Source organism: Ctenopharyngodon idella, chromosome 11, assembly GCF_019924925.1.
Source record: "Ctenopharyngodon idella isolate HZGC_01 chromosome 11, HZGC01, whole genome shotgun sequence".
Taxonomy (NCBI): Eukaryota; Metazoa; Chordata; class Actinopteri; order Cypriniformes; family Xenocyprididae; genus Ctenopharyngodon; species Ctenopharyngodon idella.
Window position 1 is genome coordinate 23,945,959 of NC_067230.1, and position 22,750 is coordinate 23,968,708.

At 35.9% G+C, this 22,750-nt stretch overlaps 2 protein-coding genes across 5 annotated transcripts in view; both read left to right on the forward strand.

The window, feature by feature from the left end:
* The first annotated feature begins 62 nt into the window (after nucleotides 1–62).
* si:dkey-238i5.2 (uncharacterized) lies at nucleotides 63–20,519 on the forward strand. 3 transcript variants are annotated; one of them, XM_051913150.1, is made up of 19 exons: nucleotides 63–189; nucleotides 1,758–2,195; nucleotides 6,141–6,308; nucleotides 6,402–6,502; nucleotides 6,581–6,695; nucleotides 6,796–6,867; nucleotides 7,123–7,238; nucleotides 10,187–10,343; nucleotides 10,770–10,900; nucleotides 11,044–11,140; nucleotides 11,232–11,504; nucleotides 11,709–11,834; nucleotides 13,086–13,238; nucleotides 13,522–13,739; nucleotides 13,912–14,080; nucleotides 14,217–14,348; nucleotides 15,446–16,207; nucleotides 16,617–17,920; nucleotides 19,826–20,519. In XM_051913150.1, exons 1-18 carry the CDS (start codon nucleotides 175–177, stop codon nucleotides 17,916–17,918), a joined length of 4,545 nt encoding a protein of 1,514 aa, XP_051769110.1. In that variant the 5' UTR covers nucleotides 63–174; the 3' UTR covers nucleotides 17,919–17,920; nucleotides 19,826–20,519. The 3 variants fall into 3 exon arrangements, with proteins under 3 accessions (XP_051769110.1, XP_051769109.1, XP_051769111.1); XM_051913149.1 differs by having other exon boundaries at nucleotides 83–189; nucleotides 16,617–17,895; XM_051913151.1 differs by lacking the exon at nucleotides 63–189 and having other exon boundaries at nucleotides 1,549–2,195; nucleotides 6,412–6,502; nucleotides 16,617–17,895.
* Nucleotides 20,520–21,697: 1,178 nt separating this feature from the next.
* Nucleotides 21,698–22,750, forward strand: part of sipa1l2 (signal-induced proliferation-associated 1 like 2) — a 69,530-nt gene continuing 68,477 nt past the window's right edge. For both annotated transcript variants that reach the window (XM_051912410.1, XM_051912411.1), the window contains exon 1: nucleotides 21,698–21,864. The gene's annotated coding sequence lies outside the window, so the exon portion shown is untranslated. The remainder of the gene's footprint in view (nucleotides 21,865–22,750) is intronic.

A 22,750-nucleotide genomic window follows, 5' to 3' on the forward strand; every position in this document is an offset into this window, starting at 1 on the left:
AAAACCTGCAATTGCAGTTATTTGCGGAATTATCATTTTTACGTTGGTTGTGCATCGGCACCGCTCCTCAGCGCGGATGAATCTAATGTTTTGAGGAGAATGTGTGGCTGTTAGTCACGGAAAGACAGATTGTATTCTTGGAAGTTTGATCAAAATAAGAATTTTCACCAGAAAATGTCATCTGAACAAGTAAGTAACAAATCTGCCACTTTTGTTTTTACCAACTGAGAAAAAAAAACATTACAATCGCGCTACCAATGGTAATTAAATGATCTAACGATCGCTTAGCTCATATCTACGGAGCCCAGCACATGACATGCAAGAAAAAAAAATTAAATCATGCGCACGATTTAGCCTATCCGGTGCTCCGTACATATCATATCAAACAGTGCAAATTATTATTATTGTTATACGTTGTTCTCAAATTGTTAATGTTAACAACATCAGCATTGCGTGACTATGTGTAGCGTTCCCTGTAGGTTTCAGTTTCTGTACAGCCTAATCTCTAACGTTAATTTGTCATACCAGACAATCCTCCATCAAAAGGATAAGATTAATTATCTTTATGTAAACAGACGTGACATACTGACGCAAAGACAAAGGCAAAAATGCTCGAATTTCCCGCGGAAACCGACCAGTACCACCCAAATTGTTACAAGTTTACAGTTTTTAATCGCACTAAGATAAGGAGATAGTTTTGAACACTGGCTGGTTATGTATTATTTGCTCAAAAATTGATTTGGGGAAATTTGGACTGCAGCTTTAACAAACACAACTTTTAATTTTAATAATGTATTAGTGTTGAAATTAACATTAATTTAGATTAATAAATGCTGTAGACGTATTGTTTATTCTTAATTCATGTTAACTAAAGTAGTTAACTAATGGAACCTTATTGTAAAGTGTTACCAAAAAAATCATACAAAATAAATTGTCAGGACTATCAGCATTTTGAGATAAGACCGATCCTACAGTCAAGTGCCTTTACAGTAGCTTGTTCCAACACATTGCACCAAACACCTGGTTTGAATCAGATGAGGGCCACAGCCAGAATGTGCAATGTTTTCCCCTGTTGCTGCTCTGTAAACATTTAGATAATAGTATGAGACTACCACCGTCTAAACCACTTACAGCCTACTGCATCTACACACCTATTTATCTGTTTATTTAGTTGCAGGAAGTATCCAAGCACATGTATCTTGATGAACAAAATGGTGCATATTTTGTAACATAAAGGGTTATGTGAATTGTATGCTGCAGTAAATCTGACTGCATAAAAAAAAGTGAAAGGGAACAGCTGAAGAAAAATAAATGACATCATTGTCGAGAAGCAAGGTCTCAGAGGGGGCTCGACTTTGTGTTTCTGACTCTTATCTTCCCACAACTTCTTATTTTGGGAGGAAGCTTTTACAGCTTGGGTTTACAGCCCTCTCTCCCTCTAAACGGGGCCGTGACTGAGTGTGATGACCTCACCCTGTTTCTACTAAACTCTCCCCTACTCCTCTCCTCCCTCACCCCCCCTCTTGCTTTCTCATAGTCTGTGCAGAAGTGAGGCTTTGCAAGAGTCACGTTCTCCACAGTTCCTGCAGTCTGCATCTCAAAAGTCTCTCTGCAGTGTCTCAGAACAATTCAGACTAGACCATTTTAGCTTAAATGACTGTTAACTGACTTGGTTGAATTTTATCAGATGTACCAGGATTCTTTTAAACAATGAGAATGATGTTTTATTGTTTTATGGTCATTTGCTCCTCATTCAGATGATTAAAGCAAGAAGAGCAATGAAGAGGATCCAGCCTTTCACTATCGGGACTAAGTTATCTGTCCCCTCCGAGACAAAATGTTTGGACTATGTGGGCATCATCCTTCCTGTACCGGGTCTGGACTGCTGTGAACTGAGAAATGACTCAAACAATGACAATTCTCCCTTCCATCAGGAGAGAGTGTCCACATCTATACCAGTGGAGGGACTTTCAGACGATATTAAAGAGGAAGATGACAGGGATTCTGTGTCCCCTTCAACTTCTTCCAGATCTATCAGGAAGATTGCTATGTGTGCAAACGCTGAAAGCCAGATCAACTGCCATGTCACTGACTTTAATGTGACAAGCTATGAGACGAACAAGCCAAGTACTTCTACTGAAAAGCTGTTTCTAGTTGAGGAAAGACTGAGTGACAAGTCCAATGCACAGCTGGAGGTGAGCAAGAATGCATTTATTTTTCATGTGTTGGACATTGTTCCGTTGCTGGAAATTATCTAAACTTAGACATACAGTATTTTAAATTTATTTGTAATATTATTTAAATTAGTTTTTATTATATATTATATTATTTTATTACATTTTTATTATATATATATAATTATATGACATTATATAATTACTATATATTATTATATTTAAATATAGTATATGTAGTATTTAAATATACTAAATATACTTGTACTATATTTAAATATAATAATTACATAGCAATTATAAATATTATACAATTATAACTTTTACAATTATAATTAATATTTATAATTTTATTCAACAAGTGTCATTCCAAATATTAAATTGGGAAATATATATTAATATTTAAATTTATTTGTAATATTATTTAAATTTGTTTTTATTATTTATATATATATATATATATATATATATATATATATATAAATTTTATATTATATATTATAAGTTTTTATTATATAATTACTATATATTATTATATTGAAATACAGTATATTTAGTATTTAAATATGCTAAATATACTTGTACTATATTTAAATATGATAATTTTATAGCAATTATATATATTATACAATTGTATCTTTAACAATTATAAATAATATTTATAATTTTATTCAGCAAGTGTCATTCCAAATATTAAATTGGGAAATATATATTAATATTTAAATTTATTTGTAATATTATTTTAATTCGTTTTTATTATATATTATATTTTATTATATATTATATTATTTTAGTATATATTTATTAAATATATATATTTGTTATTATATATACGTTTTTATTATATAATTACTACAAATTATTATATTTAAATATAATATATTTAATATTTAAATATTCTAAATATACTTAAATATACTATATTTAAATATAATAATTATATAGTAATTATATATATTACACAATTGAATCTTTTACACTTACAATTCATATATATTTATAATTGTATTCAACAAGTAAATGGGAAATATATATTAATATATACATTTTATCTATCTATACCATAACTTATATAATAGTATTGATTACGTATATAATAATACATATTATAATAGATCCTATATATCCCTCTTTAATATTTTCTCCTCACTGAATGCAGTTTTAGACACAAACAAAAATAAACCATGTCCACGTCTGCAGGATCATAAGATCATAATCAATAAAACCACAACATCATTTGCATGCTTTTCAAATGAAAAATATTTTAGATAGTTAGCATCTCAACATATTTTTCAAGGGCATCACAAAACAACAGCACTCACACCAGCTCCATATTTGTTATTCTTTCAGTCTCTCACTGTTTTTTTATGAGCTGTTTGTTAAATAGTTACAGTTGCCGCCTGCCCATGCACTCTCTCCACAAATGTCTGTGAGGAGTTTCCCACTGCAAAACTAGAAATGCAGCTTCTCATAGCATGCACAATTGAGTACAACAAGAACACATTGTCTTATTGTGAGAGGAAGAAAAAAGAAGAAGAAAACTGCGTGGATTATTACAGTTTTGCACACTGTGCTCATTGAGATGAGGTCATAGCCAGGCCCCTCATTACACAAGCCCACAGCCGAGATGAACTGGTAATTTCCACAAAAAAATGGGAAGTAGTTCCAAACTGGAACACGGAGAGAAGGATCTGAGATTAAACTGATGATCAAACATGGCACAACTACATTAATGATGGCAAATAATGTTTAAACTATTGGTTGTGATGCACTTTGTGGTTAAATAAATGGCAAATGATGTTACAGTATTCCACAACTTATGCACGATTCCTGTTTATGTGTAAGTGATAAAGCCACACTATAAATGTTAAAGGGCAAAAGGAGTGGTTTGCCCACTGTTAAAGAATTTTAACACCATGTGCTGAGGATGCAGTCATCGCAGTGGTGCAAAAGACAAGTTTAGCAATGTAAGATCTGCAACATAAAGCACCACCGCTAAGAGATGAGATCATTATTTGGAAGTACCACACCTTGCTGCAGGCTCATGTATTGTTGGTGGGCCAACAGACTCAGATCCTGCTATTAATGTGTTTTAAACTCTAAAATACATCATAAAAATCCCCCGGGTGTCCTAAACACAGGTGCGTAAATATGAGGTGTTTGCTGTGGAGATATATGATAACTCTGAAGAAAATGAAGAAAAAGTCTTGGCATGTCATCTTGTGAGCAATCTTTTCGAATCAGTTCGGTCTTTAATCCCTACTTCATGTACCCAAACAAACAACATGATTTTACTGCCTAACAGCTGAGAAACCGCAAAAGAACCAGAACTTGGTGTGCAAGTCAAATTAGTTGGAGCAACATAGAATGATGTAAGACATTTTGGGAGATTTACGAAATGAGAAATAGTCTGCCGGACAATAGCATGAGGTCATTGGCGAAGAGCGTAGACTGAAAAATTGTTGATGTATAAACAACTTTCACTCAGAAATTGCTATTAAATTTCGCAATAAATTACAGAGAAATATCTATTTATTTTTATACTGCAGATGATAACCATAACATCATTACTATTTATACAACAGTTCTTTCTGGTTCTCGAATCTGACTGGCTGAGAGGTCTTTCTAGCCATGCAATATTCTACCAGTATTACCACAGGAACCGTTTCACCTTTTGAATCACTCCGATGTCAGCATTCTCACAGCGAGTGTCATGGCGGACGGGCAAACTCACCATATTTTTATAGATACTACTGTTATTTTGTAACGGAATGTAGTTTTAAGAGTTTTTAGGCGAGTTGTTTAGACCTCAGATATACGATATATATGTAAACATAGTGCCTATTTGAAATAATTGTTTAGCCGCTTTCGGAGATCCAGGCCGTCAGTGACCGTTCAGCGCTCATGTACCCGCAGAGAACAGCTTCATCTCGGCAAGTCTTTCGGGAATTTGCCGTTGGCTCTTATGTAGATAGTGTTTAAACATGGTATAATTCGTTTTGGGTATATCAAACGGGCAATCTTTGGTCTTATTAATATTACTTGTTCCAGAGCTAATAGATTTGGCTTAAGGGCTATATTAAGTTTAATAACTTTATATTTACATTAAAATTGAACCCTGTACTAACTAGAGCGCTGCTTTTGTACGTTTTACTGAACTGTTTGCTTGTGTTTATTTCCTATTTTACTTCTTATACTGTTATAATGTCTATTGTTGTTATTTTAAAAAATTATTGTTCAATAAATAATATTTTATATAAATAACATGCCGTATTTTTTGTGCATTGAGAAAGAGTCTATTAGTGATTTTGACTTCAGTGAAAGTTACATTAATACACCATTAGATGGCGGCAAAGACGGTCTTTATGATTGAGTCAGTCGCAAAGACTTATATTGAAATGGACTGAAACAAGGAAACAAGGACGTTGTTTTTACTTTAAACATCTTATGAGACGCAACTGACAAATGCATTGAGTAGCGCTGTCATTCGGGAATGTCTTAAATGTTAAAAGGACAAAGACAAAGATATTGCTTTTCTCAGCAGACATTCAAACTGATTTTGTGATTATGAACAGGCTAAATTTGACCTGAAGAATATCGGCTAGATGCAGGTAGTACACTCGCTCAGGCGATCTCTCTCTCATAATACTCCCCATATTACAGTGAGTTTCAATTAAGCGACTCAACGTTCCTTCGTTGCTAGTTCTAAAGTGACATTTTAGAATTAGTAACGGAGGCTTGGGCTCAGCTATCAAATTGAGATTAGAATCCATGGCGGAAGGAAGTAGTTTGTCGAAAAAGAGGGTTTTTAAAGACACTACATTGTTGTTCTAATTTATTTACACACTTGTGCCGTCGAACTGTTGTATAAACGCAATATTACACTCGTAGCCGTGTGATATGGCTGTATATTAGCACGCTAGCATGCTATATATCTTTACAGACTGTGGCTATTAATCTTTACAGACTGATCCATGGACTAAAGGAAGGAAGATAAGGAACCTTCATTACGATTACACCATGCCAGCTTTCCCACGTGATCAACCAGAGGACGCGGCTCACAGCCAAAGGAGAGACCTCAAGGACATTGAGAACTCTCTCATCCAACTGACAACAAGTCTGGACTTGATGCAGGTTAAATGCATTGTAAAAATGTTTCTGTTTTGTTTATTAACGTGTCTTGTTGAACCATTACCTCATGAACGCTTAATGCATCTCCTGTGCCAGGAGGAACCAGAAAGACCTCATCAGAACACGTCAGATGCTGTAGATTTAGGATTGGAAATGTTTAGAACAAGACAAAGCCCGGGGGACCACGTTGACAAATCGTAAGATTTCCTGGCACTGTGGAGTGTAGAGAATTATTGCACTTTTGTTAGTGATACAAACTGTTAGTTTCTCTGCAGGTGGTTGAAGTTGAGGTCACTCCTGAGGGACTATCATCAAGATCTCATGTTGGCTCTAGACGTCTCATCGTTTTACCAACAAGCTGACAGCATCATCGGCAGCATTAATTGGAAGGTTGAGAAAACAAGTGTTGATTAGTTTTGGCACTTAGAGAAGACCTCAAACTGTCTTTATAAATAATACAAGTACTGATACAGAATGAATTTCGTTGCAGAGGAACCGCGTATTGGCAGGCGAGATCCAAAAAAGCGACAAAGAGACCAGAGAAATTGCCTGTCAGATCAACGTAAGTCAATCCATGATCTCATTAGAGGAAATACTGTCTCCTTGTGTAAGCCTGAATTTGAGAACATGAAAACATATGAACTTGACACAGTCACTTTGTTTTTTCATGTATGATTTCTCACTCTAAATAGTAGTCTGTTGTATTAAGTCTCACGCACAAGATTTTTTTTTCTCTGGACTGTAGCATATGAACTCCAAATGAATGATGTCATTTCCTTCCATGACCCCACCCCTCCCTGGACAACTCTCTTTCCAGATGCTGAATGAGTCTGCGTCTCGCCTGTCAACTCTCCACCCAACCCTGGCCAGAAGAGTTACATGCAAACAGGCCGAGGTTAAGGAGAACTGGGCACTTCTCCAGGAGTTTCTCCGGTAAACGAGAGTCTCCTTACTCCCATTGTCTTCCTGTGAACAAAAAACAATAGTAAATAAAGTACTTGGGAGCAGTGAGGTCATATTTAAGGCTTGGAATAGTACATGACATCATGCTAAAATGAAATCCATAATTGTCAACAACCAGAAGTTGAGCTGACATGTGGTTTAGTGATGTAATGTTATGGTCTTTTCTTTTGATATTGACCTATTGCAGAGTCTTAGATCATGAATGGTAGATGTTGTCTTGACGCAATTGCTATGTATTTGGTTTCGAACTTAATAACATGTTGGTCCTTGGTTTAAGCCTTTGGCAGTTTATGCAATCTTTTTAAAGTGTGATTCTGTTATAATTATCGAGAAGGACAAATATCACTTAGAGCTTGCAAAAATATTGTTCTGCCAGCATACTTACTGAATGATTTTTAGATAATTTTTCTATAAAACCATGCACGTCTGGTTTAAAACGTTGCCAATACCATTAAAGAAAGCTGTAATTAGTGGCTAAGCTAACGTCACCCTTCTCATTTACAAAATCTCTCATTGGATCGTGGCTCTTATCACAGAACAGTCAACAGCTTTAGACACAGAATTCCACAAATACTTACACCGTTATGGAAACTCAGATTGGAGCGTGACCTCTGCTCAATAGTATGACTTCTGAAAGTGTTAAAGAGCAGAGACAGAGGAAATGAATGACAGTCTGGAAGAGAAAGAAAAAGTAGTTATCGATGAACAAAGACTATAGAAGCAGAAGATTTAGTCTCAGTACTGGTGCAGATGTGAGGAATAGCTCATATGTATGGTATGAAGATATGATGAGAGACAGGTACTCTGTGAAAACGCATCTGGAGGAATGTGCCTGTGCAGTGAGGAAAGAACTGATCAAAAATAACTGTCTGAACGAAAAAAAAATATTGATGACTCGTGCAGTGATGACTTGTACTTCACAGATGTTTGTTCAAATGAATACCAGATATATCATATAAATTTTTTGTGTGTAAAATTTTTGTACAAATGTTTTCACACAGAAATCATAATTCAAGTTTGCACAATTTGTTTTATAAATTCACACTAAAATTTAGAACCAACTGAAACCACACATACACAAAAATCACATACTTCCAGTGGCTTTAGAAACAAATAATTTGTCATTTAAAAATACAAAATTCTGTCATGAAACAGCTGATACGTCCTTAAATCAATCTGCTTGCTGTCACATCGTTCTCTGTAGGGCACAGCTGATTGGTTCCTGCTGTATCAGCAGCCAATGAGCTTGCTGCTCAACTTTCAAATACTTGGTCAGCGTCTGCATAGCAGTTTGCAGCACGCTTTCAGAAACCCTCCACCTTCCCCAGCTACACCTGTCTAGATCTCCTATGGGTAATTCATGTGTGTTATTTTGTACAGCAGCAGCATGTCTTACTTGCTCACAGCAGCATGTCATGTATGTATTGACAGTAGCAAGTCTCGTACTTGCTCAGCAGTGGCGTAGCAGATCTATTCCACCAAAACCAAACATATTAACATTGTCATATCCATTACCATGTAAAACACTCAGAGAGCTGTGATGACAGAAATATATATGTGAAAATGAATAACTGGAAAAATGAGGAAATAAGGGAAGAATGGACCTTAGTCAGGTTCGACGGCATATTGAATTTAACGCAGATGAAAACGAGGTCTACTGAAAGTTTTCTTGTACAACCATGTAGGAAGACGTATCATGGCCATATTCCAGGATGACAAAGCCAAGATTCATCAGGCTCGAATTTTGAAAGAATGGCTGGGAGGGAACATGAAGTGCTGGAGTAGACTGTGGAGTAAAAATTGCTCAACTCTTGCATTGTCAATACAAGATCTTGACCAAAAATAACACTTATTTCCATCAAGAGGTGCATACATTTTTGGGTGAGATCTTGTATTGACAATGCAAGAGGTGAGCACTCTGTAAAGTCTACTCCAGCACATCCTAAAGACTTTCAATGAATTTAAGGTCTGGACTCAGAGGAGCCATTTCATTTGTGAAAATGATTCTTCAGGCTCCCTCCCAACCATTATTTCACAGTTTGAGCCTGATCAATCTTGGCTTTTCATCCTGGAATATGGCCATGATACATCTTCCTACATGGTTGTGTAAGAAATTAAAAGCTACACGCTCCATCAACTATGGTTAAAAGAACCGTTCCCAAACATATAACATGCTAGAAACATAATGATCACATCAATAATGATCCAGTCATAGTATTTGCCAATTTAAATCCAAAAAGCTGCTTTTTTTTTTGGCCGGGCAGTGTACATTGCCATGTTGATTGCACTAATACTGTAGGTGACGCTATACACCAATTGTTTGTTATTCGCCATTAAGTGAATGAAGAACAGGACAAATTGTGCTTATCAAGCAATTTTATGGGCTTCTAAAAATGTCTGTGGCAAAATTATCACAACATATTCATTTAATTATCATATATTCATATACATATTCTGTCTTTTTGAAAAAAAAAAGAAGCTGTTCTTGCAGACATTATCTATTTTTTGAAATGCAGCCAACAAGACATGTTGGCTTTGTCGACAGAGCTGGTTACATTCCTTTTCAACAAGTCCTCTATCACAAGCTCTGCAAACACACCTTTCCTGAAACTATGAGCTAACCAGACAAGAGGGAGGTGACATCATTGCTTGCATATCCTGCCAACAGTAATATCTCCCCAAACCAAAACAATTGCTGCAAAATTTTGTCCAGGGTTACATAACCAGCAGAGATATGATGTTAGTGATCTGTGGATATTTTTATATTTTCAATCTGCAAGTTGTTAGCATTAAAGACTTACGGTCTACTGACTTATATGGTCTAAAATGATGAAATATCATGATATGCTTGAAATGTTTGAAGAGTAATGATGCCTCAGTGGTGCCATTAGAGGTAACGTTTTGTTCCACTTCTACAGGAACCAGAAGACAGATGTGTCTTCCAAACGCCCGTCAACTTTACCCGCTGAACCTCTTACCACATGCCCTGATTCACAGAGCTTTGCTAGAAATGAGGGTCACAGCATAATGGGAAAAGACGTCAAAGAGGAGCAAAACCGTCTCCGAGGATTTGAGGTTAGCTGCACTGCCTCCAAAAACATATGCTAGCATGTGATTATAAATGACCAGTCATGACCACATAGAAAAGTAGATTGGTCTGAAATTTCTGTTCGGTGAGACAATCATTTAAACTTCTCTCACTTGACAGACAAACTTCGAATCTAGACAATGATATTACTTTAGTTTTTAGTTGCGAAGTTAGAAAAAAAGTGCAAGTTTGAGAATTATTGGAAAGAGAATGTAAATGACCTTGAGCAAAACCAATTCTACAAATCCAGTGAAATTCACTTTCCAGTACTCATGTGATTTCTATAGAGGCCTGTTTCTGCTTCAGATTAAAAAAAATAATAAAAGTAATTGTGAGATGAAGTTTAACACATTTTAAGTATAAAATCATATATAAAGTCACAATTACCTTATCTAAATACATTATTTCTGCAGTGCTCTCAAGGCCTGTGGGCCCATAGGATGTGGAGTCCAGTTGAGGAATGTTCAGTAGGGAGTCGAGGCTCACTGTCGGAGAGCAGCTGTTCCAAGCTGGACAGCATCCCTGAAAAACAGGACAGGAAGAGGTGCAATTAGTTTTTTATTTCACAATGAGTATGTGGATGACTGATGCAGTAAATGATCCGTAATTGTGTGATGTCATTTCATACAATGGATTTTAAGATGCAGTGGTTGAGTAAAGTTTGATTAACAGTTAATGCTTTCCCAGCTGTGTGGGCCAGATGGCTCAAACAACCCCTGTTCTCTCTCAAGAATGTGTTATACCCAGTAAGCTGTTGAAGGAGTCGACGACATCCACTGGAATGGTAGTACGGTTTCAAGATTTTTCATAACAATACACTAAATATAAATGATCTCACTTATCTCTTTTTATCTCCTTTTGGAAATTGAATAAAGAATGAAGAGAATGACTGCTCAAAGCAAGATCACAAAATAGAGGAGCTCCTAAGCCAGGTGGAGGTCCTTTGGGATGCTCTGCAGACGAAATACGGAGAGAACAATGAGACTGAACCAGCGGAAAAAGAACAAACCGGAGATAAAGCCGCACAGATGGTATCAGAACTCACGCTTTCAAACCATCTCCCGGAAAATGTAGAAGGCGGCAGTTCAGGAATGCTTGAAAAGTTCCTTGAACTTCTGGATCCCAGTGGATATCACAAAAAGAGTCAGGTAAACCAAACATCATATACAGTATAAAACCTCTAGTATACAGTAGTTTTAAGTGTAATTATTTTATGCTGTAATTATTCCAAAACATGAACTTAAAAAAAAATGTAGCATACTCGATTTCAAACATAACAAGATGTTTCTGTGTATGATTTTAGAAAATGTAATGAATACAGGACCACTTAAACCATTGTGAATCTGCTTTAGGATGTTCCTCTGAATAGGCAAGAAATGGCTGAGGATGCAGAAATGTCACTGGATCTTCTGAGTCATCAAACTGACCAAGAAAGATCCCAGAAACAGGACCAGACCACTGATGAACTTCAAAGCTCGGTAAAATATGAGCTTTTTTCACAAAGCGATGTCTAACATCAACCTGATATTAGAGATATACATATAAATAATAGTCATGCTCCATATTTCACTAATTTGTATTACACTACTAATATTTGCACTACTGGAATTTAAGACTGTAAATGTATAAATGTCATTGAATCAGATAATTAAATATCAAACCAAGAGGCAAATTATTTTAAAGAAGGATTATTGACAAAAGGGTGATTGGGTTAGAAATAATATATATTTAATTAATGGCATTCATTTTAAATGCTACTTAATAAATAAAAAAATAAAAAAATATTATATATATATATATATATACAGTCAAACCAAAAATTATTCAGACATTTTTGATATTTTTGATATATTTTTACTAGTGGGTGCAGGACACTATAGTTCATTTATGTAAGGATAGCAAAATAAAGTAAACTGTGAATTATTATACCCAAAAATTCTTCATACAGTGGACTACCAGTAAAACTGATAAAAAAAAATAAAAAAAATTAGAACTAAAAATTATTCAGACACTTTGACCTGACCATGTTTTGCTTAAGTGTTATCTGACATAGTTAAGAATAATTCTTTCTGACACAGTTTAACTCTGAGATCTTGTCATATTTTATTACCATTTTTTAAACAATAGTGAATAAACTGTATTAATGAATAAAATGTTCATGGTGTCTGAATAAATTTTGGTTTGACTGTATGTGTGTGTGTGTGTATATATATATATATATATATATATATATATATATATATATATATATATATATATATATATATATAGGCCTAATAATTTATAATATAATAATAATATTATATTATAATGTGTTTAATCACATAATAATTAAACACATTATAATATATAGTTTGTGTTTAATATTATATTAAATTATTAAATATAACACACACATTAAATATTGTTAAATTACTATATAATTATGTTCATATTATTATATAGTAACTGTATTTTATAGTAACCAAATAATAGTTACTTTAGAACACTTTGGGAACATTTGGTTAAAATACTAATATAATAATAATAATAATAAATGAATAAGAAAGGTAAATTCTGAGGAAAGGTCTAGCATCATTTGTTTACAGATGCCAATTTGTATGATATTTTATGAATTGCTATTATGACATTCTGACATTTAAAGACAAAGTGTCCAAATACTTTTTGTGGCTACTGCATTTTTTCATAGTCAATCATATATCAGTTTAGAGCTATTCATCTTTCCTCAGCTATCCACTCTAACACTGCGGATAAACCAGCACCTCTGCCGCTGTGCTGAGCTCAGTATGGACCTCCTGGACATAGAAACAGATATGGCTGTGCTTTGTGACTCTGACCTCAGTGGTCTGGAGGGGCTACAGGAGCAGCAGGATGACCTAGAGGTCAGATAATGAAAAAATACTTTTACTAATAAATGTTAATCACTATTTGAATGACCCCAGAGCAGTAATTAACCTTTGCCTGCAGTAGTTAAAGATGGGCCCAGTTTCTCAAGTATTAAAAGGTTGCTAAGATTAAACAGTATTAAATTATTTATAGGTTCCTAATAAGGGATTTGTTGGTTATAATTTCCCCACTGTACACTGAAATGGATTGAATGAGCATAAATACCAAACTTTTAATCAGTTTGTCATTCTAATTAATACATTTTTTTGTCTCACAAAGGCTCATTATAAAATCATTGAGTCAGAGGTGAGAGAGATGGAGAGACTAGCCAGTCAGCTACAGGTTCCTTCCCCAGAGGAGAGAGACCCTCTCAGGGAAGAAATTCAGGCAATCCTGCAGGCTTGGGAGGAAGTAGGGCGCAACATGGCTGAGAACAGATGCCGCCTGGAGAAGTTTCACCAGATTCAGGACTACTTCGAAAACTATCTTGCCATGATGTAAGAGAGAACATCTGACTGATTTTGATAATTATTATACATAGTGAATATTTCATGTTTAATGTCAACAACTTTAGTAGGAAATACTTTCACAATTTGTGGTATTGTTATATTATATTAGTTTAGGACTAAAGTGATAATTTGACACAGTCTGTCTTCATGTGTCCTGTAGTACATGGACAGAGAACACCAGATCCTGCATCCTTGCTGGCAGCTCTGCTTGGAGAGAGAGTGAAATTACAGAGATTGATCGCTGCATTGAAACAAAGCTGGATGAGTTTAGCAAACTGGCTGCAGCTGGTCAAATGCTCATGCAAGATGAGAGTCAGTTTAAAGACATTGTGAGTGTGTGATTGATTTACTCACCGTTGCCACATGGTTATCTAAAAGTGATGTCAACTGTCTAAATATGCGGTGTCCATCTGCAGAATGTTTGTTATGATGATGTTTTCTTGATAATAATCTTCCTGTCTCTAGATCAAGGAGAGAACAGATGAGTTGCAAAGCATGCTGGGATGGATCCAGGTGAACTGGCATGCTCAAAGAGAGCAGCTTAAAAGAAACAAGGAAGGGAGACCAGAGTCAACAAATGATCCTGTTCAACAGCAGGTTTCTAGATTTTTTTTCGACATCATTTAAAATTAGCATAATTTAAAGGGTTAGTTACCCCAAAAATGAAAATAATGTCATTAATTACTCACCCTCTTGTCGTTCTACACCCGTAAGACCTTCGTTCATCTTCGGAACACAAATTAAGATATTTTTGATGAAATCCAATGGCTCAGTGAGGATCGTGTGTCAAACTGCTAAACTGCTGAAATCACGTGACTTTGGTGCTCCAAACCACTGATTCGAAACAAAAGATTCATAAAGCTTCCAAGCAGTGTTTTGAAATCGGCCGTAGATATTGTTGAAACATCGTTATTTTGCCGCACAAAAAGTATTCTCGTCGCTTTATAATATTAAAGTAGAACCACTGTACTCACATGAACTGTTTTAAATATGTCTTTAGTAGCCTTCTGGGCATCTGAAAGTGTAAATTAACTTGCTGGCAATGGAGGCCTCACTGAGCTGTCGGATTTTCATCAAAAATATCTTAATTTGTGTTCTGAAGATGAACGAAGGTCTTACGGGTGTAGAACGACATGAGGGTGAGTAATAAATGACATAATTTTCATTTTTGGGTGAACTAACCCTTTAAATATGTAAAGGATAATATACAGTCATGTGATCATTATGGCAAAATAAACCCCATTAGGATCTTGTACCACCCGGAAGGGGTCTATTTTGCAATAATGGCCATCTGACTGCACATTATCCTGCTTAATACATAAATGTTTGCTAAATAAATGTAAAAAAAGCTTGAATTACTTTATTATTTGAGAGGAAAAAGTGATAAAAGAGATATGAAACACAAACTATGTTGGAAATCTTTTACTTAGGACATTCGCTTAAATAGTTTAGTTTTTTTTTTAAAAAAACAATCACACCAAAATTCTGCAATTGACCAATCAGAATGATGCATTTTAGAAAACATCATAATTTCACATTTTTCTCTCATTCATAACTATTTTTTTTATTTTAAATAGATAAAATTTTATTTAATGATTTTGAAATAAAGAAATAAATACATTATGATTTAATCACTTTAAATAAATATATTAAAATGCTATTATTTTTGTACCTATTTTTTCCCCCTTGTTTAGGCTATGCCTTTCAAACATCCTTCTGATAGTCTGTGCATTATAAACAGAGAGGTCAAAGGAAGTGCTACTGAAACACCGTCATCTCAAAACAACTTCGAGCAACAGAGTGGGAGACATGATTTGTCCAGTGTTGTTAGTCAGGAGTCCTGCCTTTCAAAGACATCGCTAGGCTCTAGCATCTGTCTCATTTTGACCTTTGATGACCAGTCTTCAGGCATCAACCAAGTGACAAAGCAATGGTCACCCAACAATAATGACATACATGAAAAGTCAACAAGCAGCATTCAGGCGGAAAGACAACAATCACAAGACCAAAACTCAATGCAAATGCAACAATCACAAGAAATGCTTCAGGTGAAATGGCCAAATGAATCGGTCATGAGTAAAGAGACCAAACAAAATTCATCTTGTGGGAATCTTGAACAATTGCAAAACAAAAACCATGGAGAACTAGTCCAGTCACTAAGCAAACTGAAAGTGTCCAGCATTTTGTCCCCATGTAACACTGAATCTTCATTTTGCAACCACCTAACAGAGAATCTGCAGTCCGTCAACAACCAATCTAATCTGCAATTATCACCAGACACTGATCAGGCACAAAACCTATCAGAGATATCAGTCGTGTATCAAGCTCAAAACCCTCAGTCACCAAGCTACAAACAAGACTTGATGCAAAATGCGGCACACAACTATCTAGAAACAAGCCAAAACCAAAGCGACGACCACCTGCGCCATGAAGTGACAGCTGAAGTCACTCATAGAGTAAGTAAGACTGTGTTGTTAACTTCAGACACATTCCAAACTGAGCTCAAAGCTCGCACACAAACCAGACATGCATGTGCTTATTATTCTCCCAGCTCTGTACATCCTGTCCCATGTGGTAAAACAATGACCTCATGATTAAGTTTCCATGGCGTGGCTTTGAAAAGCCTCCTGGTGGTGTGTATTGTAATAATGCGCTGTGAAGTCTGCACATGCCATATAGGATTTATTAAGTTGGCATGCAATCATATTAGTCATGCTTCAGCTATTGCCATCACAGCTGTGTGTGTAGCATTCAAGAGCCATATGATTTTCAGTTTACAGAATGCGTGTGGGCCGTTACAACTGGCCGTGGGTTTTGTTTGCATCTCAGCTTATCTAATGTTTTGCATTCATCTTTCTATGGCAGGTGTTCACGTATTTACATGTCTCGGACAGTTACAGATCTGCAGGACGAGTCTTGGAGGTCGTATCCCCACCACTTGGAAAAGTGCAAGACATGACAACCTCTGCATTGGGTTCCTCCTTAGTTCAATCACCCTCTTCCTTCTCGCAAAATGTCACAGCTGAAGGAGGAATGGTTTACAATCACAACAGATTCAAGGCAAGCTCTTTGTTCAAGATGAAAGAGCCGATTAGAAGTAAGCCGGATGAGCAGAGAAGAAACTCTATGCTTGGCAATGTAGGATTGGAAAGTTCTGGCAAATCTTCAAGCATTTTCAGGTGGAGGTGTAACACTTGGCCAGAAGGAGAACGGAGAGCGAAAGAAAGTCAATCAAACTCCAATCTTCAGGTTTTCATTAAAAAAAACATGTTACCGGTGGATTCTGTCATTGATAACAAATCTAATCCTTTTCCAGAAGACAATTTGCCTAATGCTGTCAAGACTTCAAGTGGACCAGTTAAAAACATCTGCTCTTATTTGTCTCTAGGATCCACTCTTAGCTTCAGTCTTCCCAAGCGCTTTCACAACAGTGTCTCAGACGTGGAAAATAAAGAGGAGATTGAACCTATACAGATTTATGATGACTCAAACAATCAAACATTACCCTCAACTCGAACTCCACAATTAGAACTGGAGGTGGAACCAGTGATTCATTTAAGACAAACTGAAATAAACCCGGTAGATATGGAAAATTTGGAAGATACAGAAGAACCTGAGGTTGAGACCCAACAAGTTTATGAAAGCACAGAACCTGTCTTGAGGGTTTTCACATTGGCTGAATATGAAGGACCTGATAATGATTCCTCCAGCCATCACAAAGCCTCTCCTCCAGTGATCAATAGTTCCCCGTCTGTCAGTCAATGCAGTCCTTCTTCATCCTGTGGTCACAATTGCTTTAGTGTTTACACCAAAATAAAAGACCTAAACGGCCACTTATACTACTCATCCAAATACATGAAGATTAACTCCTCAGAAAACTTGTTCCCTAAAGGCCAGGGCTCCCGTAAGAGTGGCCGTATCGTAAACTGTGGTGTGAGAGACTGTGCAGTGTGTTTCAGTGATACAGTGAAAGAAACAAGAGTAGACTGTGCAGAGAAACCAGACATCAGCATGGAGGAGCTTCTTCAGCCAGGGCACTGGCTCTTCCAGCAGGAGGAAGAAGAACTGGAAGATATCTGGAGAGGAAGAGTGGGTAATCTCACTTCAAACTGTGCTGTGGAAACAAATACAGATGAAGAAACAGGTAGAAGTGGATTCTTACAATGAAGGTTAATCACTGATATTGAATTAGTCATATATTTTGTTGTTTTATTTGTTATTTTTAAACTGCAATTTGCACCAATATAATGTCTATATACACACACTTTAGTTCAACATTTTTACAGAAATTAATACTTTTATTTAGCAAGGGTATATTAAATACATCAAAAATGACATTTACAGTGTTACAAAATATTTCTATTTCACATGAATGCTGTTCTTTTGAACTTTCTATTAATCAAAAAATCCTTAAAATGTATCACAGTGCCACAAACCAGTGACGGGTGCTTTCGAAAAACTGCTCCGTGAAGCTTCGAAACCTTTGTGAATCTTTTGTTTCGAACCAATGATTCAGAGCGCGTATAAATCAAACTACCAAAGTCACGTGATTTCTGTAAACAAGCCTGATCTCTAATCGATTCTATTTTGTAAATTTGAAGACGTTTTTTGACATTTGTATAACAAAAAAGAAGAATTGAAGTTAATAGTCTCTTATTGGTCCGATTAACCAAGCTCTCCATAAAACAAACGAAACAAGATCAATTTAATAAAATAACACATAATACCGACACTTCATATTTAATGGTATTAGATCATTTGTTAATTGCATTTTATAGATTACACTTTCAATAAAACATTTGAAATTGGTTTGTAAAATGTTTTTCATGCATGCTTGAGCTGAATTTACGCTGCATTTACACCCTTCTGACCAGCAGGCGTCACCAGCGTGTGGTGTTTCGAGCGCTTCAAAACAGAGAATCAAAACAGTAATCACTATTAGAAACTGCTCTGAGACTTGGGTTGAAGATCCAGATGCAGCTTTATTGGGACAATCCAAACAAGCAAAGGGTCAAACACACAAGCAAACAATCTAAATAAGCAACAGGGCAGAAAACACAAGCAAACCGGAAAATCCAGAATATGGGCAAAGAATAAAAAAACAGGAAACACAGGGCTTATATACACAGACATTAACAAGCTAATGACACACAGGTGGATGTAATCACACAAGAATCAGTCCAGGCAAAGGTTTATGGGAAATGTAGTTCATGATGGAATGGCAAAGGACTAGGGAGGAGTGCCCTCTGGTGGCTATCATAGGCACTGCAGCTGGCAAGCATTCTTGAGTAAAGGCTGCTGAAAATTCAGCTTTGCCATCACAGGAATAAATTGTCTGATTAATTGGTCATCACTGAAAATGACTTATAAATTACTAAAATATAAGACAATGGAGTAGTGCTGTTCTTTGGAGACACTGATATGTTGTCATATGGTTAACTGGTGCCATATTCATATTAGTGGCTAGACTATGTGACCTGCCAAAGTGTGATGTGATTAGTAAATAGCTCCATCTGTTGGGCATGTGTACAGTTCAGACAATTCTTCAGTACTCCACTGAGCAGCATTTTAAGTTGTACTTTTCATTGATCCATTGCTAGGAATGTAATATAACATGATTTAACACATATAATATGTGAATGTTTCAATGGAGAAGTACAGGCTATTCATAAAGAGCTACTGGAATTGTATACATTTTATTGGAGGGACACCCGCAATTCTGGACAAAGAGAAAGAAAAAGACAGTGTCTGTAATTGCATTAGATATTTTTATGCTCTAGTTATTAATCATGAAATGATATGCCCTTTATTACACTGACAAATACTCCAGGCTGCAATAATGACATTATCCCATGAGGATAACAGGGAAATTGATCGCCATGTTTGACCGCTGTGTTGGGCCCTAAACACAGCTTTCAAAATTAGGCCAGTATTTCCCTTTAGACTTAAAATGTGCTTAAAATTGAGTATATGAACGAGTATATGATTTGACACATGCAGATTTATAATGAAAAACAAATGAACAATTACGTTTCCTTTTTAATGGCAGGTTAATTGCTTTTTTTTTATTGCAGGGCTATCAATCAAAACCAGCAGGGGACAGGTAGCACACCCACTCCATGGATGAGATGGTTATTTTGGCCATATAACCCCGTCACATCATTGGCAGGATGGATCATTTCACGGATGGGATTGTTTTGGACATCTCACCATTTATCTGCTGTGCATTTACTATGCTGTATGTGTATTATTGTACTTCAGTTGTATTCTTCTCTATATAAACATGGTAAATTTAGTACAGAACTGTCATTCTTAAGGTTGATCCAAGACTATGTAATATAGCCTACAATGCAGACACAATAGACGTTTGAAATTACATTGCCCAACTCCAGATGGCGCCCTTGTCTCGCTTATGTAGCATTAGGTAAACAGCAGAAGGGTCAACCCACGTACAATAAAAAGGCATCTCTGTGCACACCCTATTTACAGCTAACAACAGAATCATCAGACCCAGAGACATCATCCTGCTGATTCACTGAGGAAACTGTCATGAGAAAAGGCATATGAATGACACTGCTTTATAACCAGACTCTATTGTAATAAGCTGTACATCTGAGACAACAGTTTGTAAATCACTATCATGGAGTGTATATGCCATTGAAGGGATTATTAATGTGTTTGTGTGCCCATAAAGTGCTGTTTTGTTATTCTCACACTTACATCTTTCAGTATTTTGCACAAAATAAAACTGAAACCGCACAAGTGTCAGTATGACTTTTATGCTGATTGCTTCAAGCCAATGTAAAGAAAACATGTAATAAATTTAGGTCACTGTAAAAGCACTTTACAGTCTTGGAAACACAACCCTTGTGAAGCTATAAGATGACACACATATCGCAGGGTAGCTCCCATCAGATCTAAAAATAACTTGACATTTTACTAGAGCGTGTAAGATTGTTCATACCAATAATATGAGGCTTAAATATGATCAAAATTCAACTTATGACAAATTAACCCACTCTTGCATGCATTAGCCTACAAAAACGATGTTAATGTTTGATTCAGATACAATTTGAAAAATCTTGGAGTGTCTTTTTAGGTATGCTGCCTAGGAAACAATGTGTGAAGGAAATTCCTCAAAGACAAGTTTTTGTGTAAATATTTATTGTGAAATTAAGTTACTATACAATCTGTTGATGTCATAACAGTAAAAAGAAAATAAGGAAAAAAATTGAATTATACTAAACACCAGGCTTTCACACTAATACTTACTTTACTGGCTATTTACTTTAACTTAGATGTCAAGTAAATACTGTAGTATTTAATAATGAATAACAAAATTCATTCTGTCCATATCCACTGCATTCACACTATTGCAAAATGTTGCCTCTAGGCAAAAAACACATTTAAGCAAATCCTCATTAAAATTATTAAACTCTAAATGTGTTTTTGATGGGTGAAAAATTGCTCTGAGGGGAAAAAACGTCTCCTCCACATCAGAAAAAGTTTTTAAAATGACCACCAGGATGTAGTGTGATCAAGTCAAAGCATTTCGCTTGTCATCCCCTCACTATTAATTGCCATCTAGAATGCATAATGTGCTTGTAAATACAATGGGTTTATTACCCCGAGGCAATTTCGTGGATTAAATGCTTGTTAACTTACAAATACATTAAAAATGTAATTTAAAAAGTGAATATTTATAGAACTTATTTTATCATTCCTACAAAAAAAAAAAAAAATTTAATTGGCTTATTTACACGGTATGCAATTTACTCAACATGAGACTACATAAATGAGTCTCACAACATCGTCCTAACAGCCCCTTTAAAGTCAAAGGGCGAGATTGACAGGCCAGATAGCAAATTATAATCCTCTATCACAGGAGGAGGGGTTCTGTCTACGCCACGACGAATCAGCGCGTAGAAGGGGCGGGCTTTGTGCCGGTGGGGCTGTCAGTCAGCCGCTCGCTGTGTCCTGAGATCTGTTGAGTTGTTGCGCTTCTATTGTGGAAGGCGCGTCTCTTTGGGAAATAACGCGTGTATTGACACAAGGAATCGTTGCGTTGTATTATTTTCACATACAATGGGATTGTCGTCTCGTACTTGGCGAGGTAAGAGTACAAACAATTGAATCTGTATCTTGTATTTGAACTTGTTCCGAAAGAAACTTTTTCTTAAAGGTGAACTCCACGGAGCTTAGTGGGTTTTGTTCATACAGATCCATCCGGCTCCACAGCGCGTGTGTTATTGGTTTTAACAATAGATGCTTTTAGGAAATCAGCGGGAAATATTAAATTGTTTTGTTTTAGATAAGGACAGTTCATTTGGGTTTTATGTGCCGTTGCTAATGCACATAACAACGGACAGTTTAGTAGCATTATTCAATCCACTGTTTGGGAGTGGGGGAATTAATAACAAAACATCCTACAGTACCTTGACAACACATTTGTTTGCACTCCAGTTGTTGTACATTCTGAGATTTGTGTGAAAATATTTAACATTAATTCGCTTTGTCGTTTTCTTTTCACTTTAAAACTTGTTACATCGCTAGTTCACACAAAATGAATCGTCTTCCTTTACCAATTAATTTCGTTTCACACCCTTATGACTTTCTTCCTTGAAACACAAAAGTGTTATAGAGTCGTTATATATTCCAAGTCTTATGACGACAATAGCTTTGTTTGAGGAACAGGCCGAAATTTAAGTCGCCATCCAGTCTTCATTCACTTCAGTTAAACGCTGCCACGGCATTGTTCAGTCAATGAATTGAACTCGAGAATCGGATTAGTCTGAGTCGTGAACGAATCATTCCCCGCGTCTGAATATGCGTACTTCTCTACTATATAGCAGAAAGCAGTATGTCAAATCAGTTTCATGAAACAGTAAGCGGACTGTCTATGGTTCAAAGTGTGAACCAGCCATCACTTTGCTTTCCTAATAAGACTGAGGAGCTGTTAGATTCAAAAGTTTAAAAACAAAAAAATTCCAACATGGGAA

What these genes read in the sequence shown, in the direction of transcription:
- si:dkey-238i5.2 (XM_051913149.1), top strand. An exon ending in ACCGTCTCCGAGGATTTGAG is followed by an intron (nt 10,344 to 10,769) that starts GTTAGCTGCACT and finishes TTATTTCTGCAG; the next exon opens with TGCTCTCAAGGCCTGTGGGC. An exon ending in CGACGACATCCACTGGAATG is followed by an intron (nt 11,141 to 11,231) that starts GTAGTACGGTTT and finishes AATTGAATAAAG; the next exon opens with AATGAAGAGAATGACTGCTC.